The 14,336-nt window shown below is 38.8% G+C and overlaps 1 protein-coding gene across 2 annotated transcripts in view; it reads right to left on the bottom strand.

The window, feature by feature from the left end:
• Positions 1-14,336, bottom strand: part of COG5 (component of oligomeric golgi complex 5) — a 174,302-nt gene that overhangs the window by 109,256 nt on the left and 50,710 nt on the right. The window contains exon 1 of one of the 2 annotated variants that reach the window (XM_063155498.1): positions 4,012-4,069. The exons of the other annotated variant lie outside the window; for it this stretch is intronic. Coding sequence (XP_063011568.1) covers positions 4,012-4,054 — 43 coding nt within the window. The 5' untranslated portion in view covers positions 4,055-4,069. Of the gene's footprint in view, positions 1-4,011; positions 4,070-14,336 lie in introns of those variants that run through there. 2 annotated transcript variants of the gene reach the window in all.

Genomic DNA, 14,336 nt, shown 5'->3' with positions numbered 1-14,336 from the left:
CTGCTCTCTGGGCTGGAAATCAGATGCCACGCAGGATCTGGAACTGATGGAAATGAGTTTGATATCTATTTTTATCATCATCACTGACTTAACAATGAGCACCAAATTTTGGAGACATTCCTGTGAAAATGCCATGATTCAGAAAATAGCTTAACACACCAAGACAAACACTACTTAGGTCTAATCACAAGTTATACCACACGACTCCCACGCTCACTTAGGCCTAAAGCAAGAGTTGTTGAACTCCTTTAAGGTTCCCCCTCCCACACACCATTAGATCTCCCCCATCCCTCCCCCTCACCCTTGAATACAGACTCACAACCTTACTTCACCACGACCTACTAAACCTGCTGCTTTCTATTGTGCCCTCCAAGGGGAGCAGGCAGCAGCCCCACATCCAGCTGCTGGCTGCTCAACGCCACTGCAGGAACCTGGGTGACAGGACAGAATTAACCCTCTGTGAGCTTACGGGTGACAGCAATTTGAGGAAGTGCTCAGCACCCTGGAGAGCAGGGCTGCCATCCCGAAGAACTATAGCAACCTTAAGGTAAGGACAGAAAAAAAAAACCATCATGAAGGTCAACAGAAGTGAGTTAAGCCCCGTTCACCTGGGATGGCACAGCCCTGTCCACACAAGCAGGTTGGGTGCTCACTGGCTGGAAAGAAGCTTTCAGAAACAGACCCAGAGAACAGAAAGTTTAACTTAAACCAGCAGTACATCCTTGTGGCAGAGGCTGCCAGCTGGGTACCAGACTGAGTGTACCCAGCAGGTTGAGGGAAGTCATTATTCTTATTGTCTGGCACTTGTAAGGCCACTGTACTCCACGCCTCCCAAGAAAACAGAGACATTGACAAATGAGTCCAACAGGGAACCACCACAACAGGGGACTGAAGCGTGTGAGTGTGAGGAGAGGCTGAGACAACTGAGTCTTTTAACCTTGAGCAGAAATGGTTAAGAAGAGATCTAACTGCATCTTCTGCTGCCTGACAGACAGACCTTTCTCAGAGGTGCACAAGAGGCAGGAGATACAGGCTACAGCATGAGAAATTCTAGTTAGTCATGGGGGCAGAACACTGTACTTCTGGTTCCAAACACCTTACACATAGAGAATATTAACCTGCAGGAATGCACACATTGTATTTTAAAATAATTAAAATTGATAAACTGGGAAACATTAGGATATAGAACTCTAAAAATCACCGTAAGCGTCTTAAAACAGGCTGGTTTGAGAGAACGTCCTCAAGAGCTCCCAAAACATTTTCAGTATCTAAAACTGCATTTTTTACTAAATTCGCTGTGATAAAATACTTACAAAGAACTGTAACATTCATGCTATTCATCAATAGTACTTGGATGGAACTGGAATTAATTTCATCCTAAGTATTCTATCAGAGCTATGGCCTAGAAATCAGAAAATATTCAAAAGAAAATTCCAAAACAGACTTTCAAAATTAAATTTATTCTGGCAACAATGTAATAATACCTCTACATGTCAATACTCCTCTTGGGCTTTTTTTGGAGCAAAGTAAAAATAAAATATGTTGCCAGTAAAAATCTAGTTGCCCTATTTTGGTTTTGAACAGACTTCATAGCATCACAGATGCAAAGCAAATGTACAGCATGTGTGAAAGAGACAAAAACAGAAAGGGGGACAGAAAGGTAGAATATGGAACAGGAGAGAGATGTTGCCCAAGTGGGGCATTACAGAACAAATGAACTTCAGCTTTGAAAGAGCTGAGAATAACAGAATGATGAAAAATAACAGACAGAAAATTATGAAGGAATGTAGTGAAAGGATACAAATAAAGAGTTGTTCATACATTTTGGTTTTATTAATCTGTACGAGTAATTTAGTGCCATCATATGCTTTCCACTTTGACAACTTCCTCCCCATCTAAGCCCACAGCTTGCACTGTTTGTTCATTAACAAGGTCAATGGTAATGCTCATTTCTGCTCATATTTCAGGAGAGCATCCAAAACTGGAAAACAAAAAGGTGAATAAAGCTTGTTTTTAATAAATTTCATGGAGACAAAATCAGGATTTTTACTGTCCTGAAAATATTTCTTGAAATCTCAACACGTGAACAATAAGCAGTCATTGAAATGCAATCAGTATATAAAATGAAGCAGGATGAAAAGAACGTACTTTCATATTTATCAGAGATAACTACATTGAAAATATATGGCAACTGCATCATAAACCCATGTAAAAGAATTATGCCCTTCCAAATGGAGTGGATGAAGTAAACCATCTCTTTTCTGATCTAGGAAATTGAGAGAAGGACTCACCTAAATGAAGGTGTGTGACTTTGGCTGTCTCTTGTTTGCCTAAGTTAGCATTGCAACTAAAGCCATGAAAGCCAGCAAAATAGTTATGAGCAGAGAGATGCAAAATATAACCTAAATTTACGTGTTGGCCTGAAAACACCAGGCAGCTTTTACATCTGATTAATACATTATCGTTCAATAGCTAAGTAGAATCCCTCAATATAGAGCATTATGTAAACGTGTGATGATTCAGTTTCCATCAGTACTATCCCATGTTGCAATAGAACATGCAATGATAAAAGAAAATGAAGGAAAATGATGATGTGTCTCAAGAACCTTAGTCAGAAATAACTTCTTTCAAACATCCCACCAGTTGCGGAGAAGGCAAAGATGGCTGACTCTTCGCTGAATCACTGCCTTCAAAGGAGGGCAGGGGAGATTTTGATTCCTTTGTGAATTTTAATTAATTATGTAAATGGCTATTGACCTAATTTTTGAATATGTTACACCTGGATAAAGGTATACATCAACAGCTACAGACTTACAGGTCTACAAGTCTACAATTACCATCCTGAACTAGCTAGTTTGCATTAATTTTTTTTTCTTTTTGGTGAGATATATTGTACATTTTTTGAGTTTATATAATTATTTTTGCACTAATATGTGCATCCAAAAATGTAGATTGCCCATGAGAGAATACAGGTCATTTCTAACATACATTTGTAAATGCCAGGAGACACTTTAGAATCAGTAGTGCTACAGTGCTATATAATCAAAGTAATAAAAAAAAATCATGCTATCTTGGCCCCTGCATAAGGGGGAATACTACTTTTTTTCTTTACTACATATATATATATAAGCTGCAATATTTCTTTGTTATTTCTCTCTTCTTATGGGTCTCTCCTGCCTCTTTTCAACACCCACTATTCACCCTTTCACACTTACACCTTCAGGAAAACACTTCTGCAAAAGCAGAACTGCTTTTTCTTTAGTAACAGCTATGTTAACTCCCTCAGTACTCTAGAATATATGTAATTTTTGTCTTCAATAAATGCATATTTAATTCCTCTCACCCCTCACTTGTTGTATCATCAATAACTTCATGCAACTAGCTGGAGATTTACCTGTTTTTATCATCTTTAGATTCAACAGATGCTGCATAGGTTATAAATCACACAGGTTTTATGTACCTCAGATACTTTGTAGGAGAACAAAGTGAACCTTGTGTTATACGGAGTGTTTCTGCAGACAATTTGAGCGTAACAGCAAAGTTTTAAAACCTCTTGAAATATATCTTATCTCCTACAGCAAAATCTTTTTTGAATTTTAGAGATCAGCCTATGGCAGAAATCTGCCCAGTCTGCCAGAATTCTTGCCAATTCTTCTGGCAATAATAAAACTTAGCCACGGTACTAAAAAAAATAGGCAAGAAAATAAGGTTGTTTGAAAGCCAAACTGAACCTAACAGTGTTCATATTCCAACATTGCATTTGAAGTTAGCCTGCACAGATGCCTGCCTTTTGACCTTTCAACAGGAATGACAGACTGACAGCAGTTGCCTACGATGATTCTTTAATACCTTCTATTTTGTACAATTAGTATAGTGAAATTTAAAAAAAGTTTTGAAACCTTTCTTGTCCCCTCTACAACATTCATTGCAATTTGATAAAAAAGTTATCTAGACAGAAACTGATAAACTCTTACTCTCACCCTTAGCACTTAGTGTAATGTTTAGCTGTACCTGCTCTGAGAAGAACACCAGGAATCTGAAGGCAATGTCCCATCCCTCCCACAGCAGCTGCTCCACGGTGTTCCCCACAGCCTCCAGCCCACAGCACGCGCTCCAATCATCGCCCAGCTGCCAACGCCAGGGAAGGAACTGGAGCAGCCCACCCGCACAGCTGCTCCTCCAACACGGAACAAAGGGGAACAATCACCTACAGCACTGCCAGGACTGCTGCTGCACAGCTGTGGCACAAACCTCGGCTACCGGTCAAAGTTCTCTGGCAGCCTAGAAGAACAGTTTGATCCATCGCTATTAGTCTTTCATGCACACTGACCATGATGTTCTACAAAAAACACATAGTGTTAAAATTAGGGAGCACGTGCATGTATGAAGGGTTAAAATTACCACAGATGAAGATTTCACCAAAATGTACTTGTCTTCTCAAAATGATTAAATATCAGTGAAAACAGAGAGAGAAGCCATTGTTTTTATTCTATTATTTCGAAACGGATAAAAACGAAAAGCTAAGTCTTCTCTAATACAGTACTGATGACACATTTGAGTTCTACTATCATTAATGTCACAGAGACATAAAATTAAAAATCAGTATCTATTGTAGCCAAGTTCAAAGTAATGAGCTAAATGCTAAAAATAAAAATCTTTTTTTTTAAAGTTTGCATATCCAAGGAAGCAAACAATAAGTTCAGGCAAGTCTTTCAGTCATTAAAGGCACAAATTGTTAACAGATGGGGGAAAACATTTAATTTAGCAAGTAACTGTTATTAAATAAATAATGCAGATATTTTCTTTGTAGAATTTCATAATATTCTATGAGCCAATTCTTATTACCTGCATCTGTCAGCCAACTGTATCTAATAATTAATACAAAAGAGTTGAATGGACGAAAAAATGTGCTGCTTGAAGAATAAAATATGTTTAGTAATTTAATACTTAAAAATAAAATTGAGAAAACAGAGATGCATTGTGTACTCTTATGATTCTATCATAATTTTTATTATAGTTCTAATTCTAAATGATATTTAGTCTGATAACAAATTCTTCTTAAGCCTTATAAAGCATATTTTGTGACATTTACTGCTGTTAGTTATGAATAATTTCAAGATCAGGAAAGAAACAGAATCTTCTCTAAAGCATTAATACTGTTTAAATTAAACACCTTTTCTTTCAGGAGAAATAAAAACCACAGGAAAAAAACATTTTTTCAACAGCATATACTGAACATTCTAATAGGAACCCAGTCCTGAAGATATTATTACACTGTATCACAATTAAGATTCACTTTTTCCAACATCCAGAAAGTGTGCTTTGCCAAGCAAAAAAAAAAAAAAAAAAAAAAGGCAAAAAAACTCAAAACCAGAAAATAACTTCAGAAGAAAATTAAATGAAGATTATGAAGGGTCTTCAAAATTAATGATATTGATATACTCAAAACTATTCATTATTGAAACTCTGAAAATCAAGAGGCAGCAGCAGTGAAGAGTCTTGACTGGAAACATGACAACACACGCAATTCTAATATGTAAAACTTATTACTGTCAAATACGTATCTCTGTGCTATCTCAGCCAGCAGTATATAATCTCTACTGACAGATCCTCAGAGAGAAGCTGCTAGATGAGCTGTGCTCGTGGCTCTTAGCTTCCATGACTTATTTCACCCTCAGCTCCTCAGCCAATCTCCAACCTCCTTCCAGCAGCACGGGGGGCAGAGCACCAAGCACGGACAACCTGGAAAGCAGACGCTCCACAGAGCAACAGCTCAGGTTCAGCACTATTATGAGCAACAAGTATTGTGAGTACTATCATGTTCAATAATCCTCACTTTCTGTTCCTTTTCCATTAATTATAAAATACTCCTGGAACTCATGGAAACATTTCACAATCACTGCTCCCCATGGCAACTGAAACATGCACTGCATGGGGCAGCAACTTTGGGCTGTGAACCTGCCACCTGACAGTTCCATTCAGCACTTTTTTGGGCTTGTAATGGAAGAGGGTGACTGTTCATTGTGTTCCTTTGCTCCTCCTGCAGCATTCATGATTCCATGTGCCTCCATCATAATTGCCCCTCAGCCATTTAAAGCTCATTTATAGCGGGTGGCCACTGACAGCTGACTGACATCTCCACCCTCACAGTATCACAGGAGCATTTGCCATGTATTCCTTCACTGGATAATCTTGGGGTTAGCAAGTAATGGATTCACCTAACACTATACAATTATGTCTCTGGCACAAGAATCCCAACAGGGAGTTACTGACAAACAGCAGGCACCCTCCCTAACCACAGCAGAGCCAGTGCTGAGCCTAAGCCTGACCCCTCTGGGTACTTAATGACCCCAAATACCATGCAACAAAAAGTCTTAAGTTCTACCAACTGAGAAAAAGAAGTCCATGACCACTCTATCAAGCAAGACTTTTGGTTCACTTAATTGATTTTATGACCTTCTTTGCCATTTTATTTGCAAATTAAGTATATGAAAAAAGACTTTTTGTTAGAAAAAAATACACAAGGAAAGTATTGCAAGATGAACATCTGTATAAAATTGTGAAGTCTTGGGTACTTTAGGTACAGCTGCAACTTACTTTCTGTGTGTTGGACCCTCTAAAAAAAAGAAAAAAGAGTTAAAATAAAAAAAAAAAATCAGAAACAGCCAGTCAGGGAAAAGTTAGAAGTCCTAAATTCATAAGTACATCACACAGAGACACATGTAAGCTGCCTTGTTTTTGAGGCTGGAAGTGGCCAGAAAGTACAGAGCAGTAAGAGCTGCTCCAAGATAGTGGCTCCCCAAAACCAACTTTCACTAAAGCAGCCAGAGGCACCAGTAAACAGGCAGTCTCAGTATGAAAGTCAGCTTGACTGCAGTGCCCTTTAGAAGGGGAGGCAGTTTGGTTTTGGATACTTGTGTAATTATTGGATTGCTGAAATGGTGAGAAGGTGGCAAAAAGGAACTATCAGAAGGGCTGTAAGGTGTAACTACTCCAAAAGAATCAGCAAGACACGACAGCACACTAGAGTCAACAATACTCAATCATTCTCAGTACAAAAAGCTTTCTTCAAGATTTGAGAGCCTGAAATACTGAAAAATTCCAGCTACTGAGCATCTTAAATGAGCATGGCTGTCTTGGTACTTGTGTCACAGAAGACCTGCAGCACGGCAGAATGGACAGAGCTTGGTGACAGCCACTGCAAATTGCTGCTTGCAGCAGGACTCCTCCCACCATATGAACCCTATGACATCACTACTTTTTAGTTCTATCTGTTTTCTGATTCAGTTAAAGTCATTGCAAGTAACTAAAAAGGCAGGATTAGCTGACTGCATTTCAGGAGACACTACAGAGATCATATTTGTAAATAAAATGGCTTTTAGGACTGGTTGAAGTAGAGGATCCTGGCAGAGGCTGACGTTGGCAGTGACCTTTGAGAGGCAGTCACCATCAGATCAGCAGCCCTGGGTCCTCCTGAGATGGCCAGCACAGCCACCAGCAGGCTGCTGGGACAGCTCCCATGGATCTCAGCTCCTTCACTCTCCAAAAGCAAGTACTGAAAAGGGAATAAAGCTTTGGCACTACAAGAGTACAAGCACTCCAGATTTAACAGAATTGCCATATGATTTACACAAACGATCTAACAATGAAAAGTGTAGTCTCTGCAAGGCACTGACTTCAAAAATCCACATATTTATACTATCATAAATGAGAATTCAAAATTAAATGCATTTTATAAGACATTTCAGTAACTGCTTGGAAGCAGCTATTGCTTCCTCTTTAAAGAAAAAATATATTTTGATTATGTCATATTATATTATGAAATCATTTCAGAGGGAAAAACAAGCAAGGCCTATTTTCACAACTTGGATGAAAACTGGACTTCAAAATGTAAAACCTTCCCAGAAAGCAACAATTCCAAGTTTCATCTTCTAACTCTCCTGAAGACTCATTTCCAACCACAAAGTTAATTATGTTTGATCTGAATTCAGCGAGCAGTGTTAGGGATCAAGGCAAATTGCTAGAGTAAGGGGAAATCAGACAGGTCTTCAAAGTCATTCTAGGTAAGATAGAGCACTCCTTAGGAGCATAAGGCTTCAATAATAAAATTTCGTATTTGATAACAGGAAATAGGAAAATAATTTCATTGGCTCATTTAGAGAATACCAGTTTTCCATCATGTCATATACAAGTAGTGGCTTGTAAGAAGAAAGGAAAATAGAAGAGGGGTTGACGGGTGAGTATTGAAAAATAATCGTTTAAAGTTCATACACCACAAGAAATGACGGTAAAATTTTGCATGAAGTCTGTTGCAAGGGTAAAAATAGGTAGAACACAATCCTCATTTTAGAAATGGAATGAGGCAAAAAAAAAGAAATTGAGTATCAAAGGCCCTGCAGCAACTAAGAGGAGGGATGTCTGTGTGGGCTGACAGAGGGAATCATTTAAAGTTAATAAAATACACAAGCCACCAAAAGTACATTTCTGAGAAAAGAAAAAACAGGAAAAGAAAACATCTCCTTGGTTCTTGATAAAGCAGAACATTTCAGAATATTTCTACATGCTTCATGTCTTTGAGGAGTCAAAGTATTGTTTGCACATATGCTCTTCATTCTACCTTCATTCTCCAAGTAACCACGCATGCTGCTGTGAGTCTCAGTCTCCCTCACCCTTGGCCCCAGGTAAAACTGGAAAATATGATGCACAGCCAGGAAAGAAGAAGAACATGGAGAGGGGGAGAGAGGGATCTAACCCCTCTTTCCTTCCCTGGAAAACAACAAAGGGAAGTATCATCAACAATAGAGTTAAGATCTAAAATCTGAGTCAGTCCTCAAGAAACCAAGGCACAATTCTGTTTCCAAGTAACATTGGCATTCACGTTTTACTGTGTTTCTCTGAACTTATTCCTGAACTTCTACAGAACTCTTGCTCTGCACTTCCCAGGTTTTCAGAGCCCTGAAAACTAAACAGGATCTAAAGTTAGGTTCTCAAACTTTATCTTGATAATAACATCTAAAAATGGATATACATAAAAGTAGGAAGAGATTTTTCAATCCTACAATGCACAAGCCAGCAATACAGTCATGGAGGCACATTACTGACTTTCCCTTTCCAGAGAACATGCAGCAGCTGAGACAGATCTTCAAAGGTATTTTTTGAAATAATAGGGGCATGGTGTGAAGAGTCTGGGTCTGGTAACAAAGGATGCTATAGTATCCCCCTTTCAAGTGACATGCTTTACGGAGAAAGGTTAAGGAGCTGTTTTTCAGCTACACTTCTCTCACTGCCTCTTCCTGAAAGTGATTGCTGCTGGCTCCCCTCCAGCGAGGGCTTGAGAGGAATCAAACGATTCAGTGGTGAGAACTGCACAGAGAGCCTGCAGGCAGAGGTAAGACAGAGAGCATCTTAATGAGGAAAAAACTGCAGATCAGAGATTTCTCTCACGTAAGGTAAAACATACTGGAGACAATGAAGGGACTTGAGAATTACTGGACACTGGATGATTAAATTACAGGATTCTCCTATCCCCTTTCACACAATGAGGACAGGGAAAAAAAGAACCCCAAATCTGCATACACCTTTCACCAGCATTCCACCAAATAGCAGATCCAAAAAACGTGCAAACATTTTTTGTTAGAAGGATTCTGCTTTGCAAATGTGTTTAGAAATTTATAACTACCTGACTCATCTCCACCACAGAAGAGCTATTTAATGGTGTATTGCTTGTCACCTGTTATCAACAGTGTCCTTTGAACCCAGTTTGAGACTACAGAGCACAACATAAATCTGCCACAGCTTTTTGGCACTTCCTGCCAAGTACTTGCTCATACTCTGCAATATTATGCAGACTATTAACCTTACATAAATTTTAAAAGTCTGGGTCTTCCCAAAGAACGTGTAGAGGGCAGACTCATAAAAGTTCATCAGAGCAGTGACCAGGACCAAAACAGAGAAGGAAGAACCATTAAACCTCTGCCTGAATTCAGGTACTACAATGCTGTGCATTTCCTGTACAAGAAAATGTACTGGAAAAAAGTCCATAAAAAAACAAAGGGTGCTGCAACACCTTAATAACTCTACACAAACTCTTCCGGCAGGAGAGACATAAACCTTAAGTCTCTGTGCTTCATCATCATAGCTGAGCATTTACAACAAAGGCAAAGCACAGCTCTTTGTCAATTCAGAAATAAATTTACCAGATAATTCTACATATTTCAGTATGAAACAGTACATCAATCTTAACAAACATTTTCTTTATCTACAGCACAACGTTCCTAGAAGATACAAAAGTAGTTATTGTAAGATCTATACTAAGTCAAATATTAATGTAAATATTTCTAAGAACTCTTAGTTTCTAGTTCAAATTTAATTATTTTATAGACTTACTTAATATGTTATTGCTTAATGTGCTTAAAATGTTTTGACTAGTTCAGTCAATGTTGAACAAAGAAAAGAGAGTACAAATGACTTAAGAAAACTGTTCTTCATCTGGAAACGGTTTTCCAACACACAGTGATAGGTTTTCTGCCCATCTGTTAAACCAGCCCCATCAAAATGTTTTGAGGACAAAAAAGGGGGATAGAAAAAAAATACTCACAGCATTCATCATGACTCACCCAGTATTTTTCACTAGCTCTGCTTACTAAAGTGTAACAACGTTGATTCTGTATTCTATTCTTAATACATATTAAGTCCAGCTCTAAATAAAGAACTTTTCTTAGTGCACCACCCTGGGATGAAGTGAAAGGTCTACTGCATTTTTATGCCAAAAAAAGCCCAAGTGTAGAAAAGGGCTTCTGCTGGTGCAATTCACTCCAGAGCTAACTTAGCCTGACTTGGCAAAAATGCATTTACAGCATTCCGTGTATGCTGAAAGGAGTATCTGGAAGAGCCACGACAGCAAAACTTGTGTAGTGCAGCCCAGGCTGAAGCCCCCCGGGCCCCTGAGCAGTGCAAGGGCACAAGGCCAGGGCACTGCAGCGTGGGGCTCTGCAGGAGGCACTCACTCGGGCTGGCAGCCCCGAGCACGAGCGCAGAATGCAGGATGATGCTGTCACGCAGCTCGGCACGGGCTGCTGCCAGCAAAGGCTCCGATAAGCAAGCTGATCTGCAGCGCTGCTCACACTGCGATCAAACTGCTCTGCTGGGAATCAGTGCTTCCCCAGCTCTCAGAGTAAACAAGCACACAAACAGAAGAAAATCAGCAAAACAGCCAAATAAACTACTGAACAATACCTGCACACTCAGAGATACTGAGTGCATGCAACTTTCTCAAGAAGGTCAAATCATTTAACATGGGACACTTGGCTATAGACAGTTGCTGGTTCTGTAGATGAGCTGTTCTTCTCTTAATGGCAGTAACACTACAGATATCCAGTAAATGAACTCAGTATGTTAAAAACAACGTCACAGTAAGTGAAAATAATTCATAGCCAATTCAAATTACTCCATTAAATGATTGCATAGGTCTCATAAAATGAAAGTACACTAAATAAGCAGAAAAGATCAATATGACCAAGAAACAACTGCATATTGATCGAGGAACAAAACTGCAGATAATTGTCTGATGCTTCACCCCAATTCACTGCTTCTGCTCACACAGGAGGGCTCTTCTCTATGAATCCCTTACATCCTGTCCCAGCAACTATACCAACTGCCACTCACTTGTGTTCTTCTCCCATCCTGTAAGTTTTAAAAATAGAATTAATACTTATATTAGATGTACTGTATTTCTACTGGTTTATGACATTAAGCCCTAATTTTAAATTCAAAAAGTAACAATAGGTGCTTGGTGGATGGATGAAGGATGGAATTTTAAGTCGGCTTCTGACAGAAAGGGGGTATTTTGTGCTCCTAAAACAGCTCATGAAGTATAAAAGAGTTTTAAAAATACAGAATAAGGAAATCACAATAAAAATTAGAGGTGTTCGGGGAAAAAATGTTATCAAAATTTCTTCAAGATATTATTTTCACAGAAGAGTTCCAGCTCAAATATGAAAATGGTTTGAAGGCTTAAGGACTCTGCACAGATGTGTATAAAATCTACAAAGAAAGAAAACAAGGATGAAACCATTCTTTTACATGGGAAAGCTGCTCTGCCATTGACTCATATCATTCCAGTTGCTCAGGGTTTGTCTTTTGCATTTTACCTCTTACTTGGTTTTTTAAATTAAAATGTACTAAAAGGTCTACAGAATTCAATAGTGTTAACACATTTATGCTTTATCAGACTTGTAACCTCATTTAAAAAATTATCTGAGTTTATCACCTTTTATTAAATTCTTTCCATTAGTAGTTACAGAAAATCAGTTATAAAGGATGATAAAAAGAATGTGCAAACCTTGCTAGCAAAATGGCTGTGGTCAATTCTTGTCTCAGAGTCTATGCAAAATTAATTACTTTAATTTTCTCATCCACATTTAGAAAAATGTATTTAAAACCATAACAGATATCATGGTACTCTCAACCCACAGCATGCAGATCACACCAATAGCTATGTGCAATATCAAAGGAATGCTATTACAATAGAGATAAAAGTAAAAATTAATTGGCAAAACTTGTTTCCAGACATACTGCTTAGACTTCTGATTGTCCCTCTTACTTGTTATGTGCCATATTCAAAATTATTCTGCCATAAGCAAATGTTCAACTGGTCCAGACTATGAGTCATTTCATTTACTCATTCTGAGCTCTTCTAGAATGTCCCTTTCTCCTACACCTCTTTTGCTGAGTCTTCAGGGATCTCCATGGAAAGATAATAATTGAGACACTTACTTGTATATAATATGACCATCCTACAGATTTTAAGAAAGGGAAGATACTGATCTGGTACCAGACCCCAAGTCTCTTGAGCTTCAGTTCCACATCAGTTTATGCTATCAGTTTTTATTCCAGCTGCCATTGCTCCCTCCCTTCCACATCTCCCAGCCATGTCATCTCCTCTCCTCTCGTGTGCACCCACATAGGCATTCTGCTGAAAATGACCCCAGCAGCTTTCAGCCACTGCTCAGCATCAGCTCCTCACTCCTCTGCAAACACCTATGCAAGGAACAAGCACCTGTGCTTGGCAGACATGCAAGGAGAAAAGGATCACAGGAGAACAATTTATATCAGTTAACCAGAGATGGAAGTTAGCCCTTAATCCACTCTGTGTAGGAAGCTTCACATTAAAGCAATAAAAAAACAGAACTGTGTAAATTCTGTATCAGAATCTGTAAAGTTTTGGTTTGTACAGACATCAAGTTTTCACTGTCTTATTCAGCAACTAGTATCTATTCTGATTTCCATTTACTCAGTAACTCATTAGCACTAATTAGCACATGCCTTCAACATATAAAGTAGTCAATGCACAAATTAGTTGTGGCAAAAGCACTCAAAACTTTCAAAGCAGAAATAGAAATTCTTTAGAGAACAGAGTTGAGCAGAGCAACAAACTTGGGGAAAAAAGTGTCAGATTATCTAGTATTGAAACAAGTACCTTCAATAAGTACAAACGGCGGGAAAAGTTTCCAAATGGCAATTAGACAAGTTCAGATTATTCAGATGATAACTGGTGTCAGCTTTTTTCAAATGTTCAATCACTGCCCTTCCAGAAAGAACTTAGGTGGATCCTATGTATATTCATAGTAATTCACTTACTTCATTCAGCTATTTGCTCATGTTTTAGAGGAAGAGGGATTGATTACTTGGCAAAGGAGAGGGACAACAACAGTGTCTTACAAGGCAGTGAAGAGCAGTGGTCAGTAACCCCTGGAGCACTCCCAGTCGTGGAGCAGTGAGAGCCAAGCTCTCAGCAGCCTGTGCCCAGTTCTACACTCACTCAGCACTGAGGATTCACTGCCCCTGTAGCTGTGCAAGTTATTAAATGATACAAGTGCACAGATCTCATCGGGATTAGGCCTTCTGTGATCCTAACTGCTCCTAAGAAACTATCCAGTATTGATTCCAAGTATTGATTCAGTACATTTTAGCATGCTGGCTGCAGAATAGAAACAAAACCCAGCACTATCCCGCTCCCTGGGGAGCTTTTTTTGGTACATGTATAGCTTTAGGTTCTTCAAGCAGATAAAAGCTCTTACTAATCAGTAAGGGCTACATTGGGTAAATGTAAACATTACAGATAAGTATTCAGGTGAAATACTCTTCTTAAATTCTATAAAAATATATTATTCAACTAAAGAGGATTCCCTCCTCCACTCCAATTACACATAACTAACACAGGTGACTTTTTTTAACTATAAGGGTGGAAGAGGACAGGTCAAAAGACTTCTATGGAGAACAGGTCAGGAACAACACAACTGACCATGAAGGTGAGTGCAAAGGCAAGAGAGCACGAC

The sequence above is a fragment of the Melospiza melodia genome, chromosome 4 (genome assembly GCF_035770615.1).
Source record: "Melospiza melodia melodia isolate bMelMel2 chromosome 4, bMelMel2.pri, whole genome shotgun sequence".
NCBI lineage: Eukaryota > Metazoa > Chordata > Aves > Passeriformes > Passerellidae > Melospiza > Melospiza melodia.
Note: the sequence above shows the minus strand (reverse complement) of the source record. Positions and strands in the feature narration are given on the sequence as shown.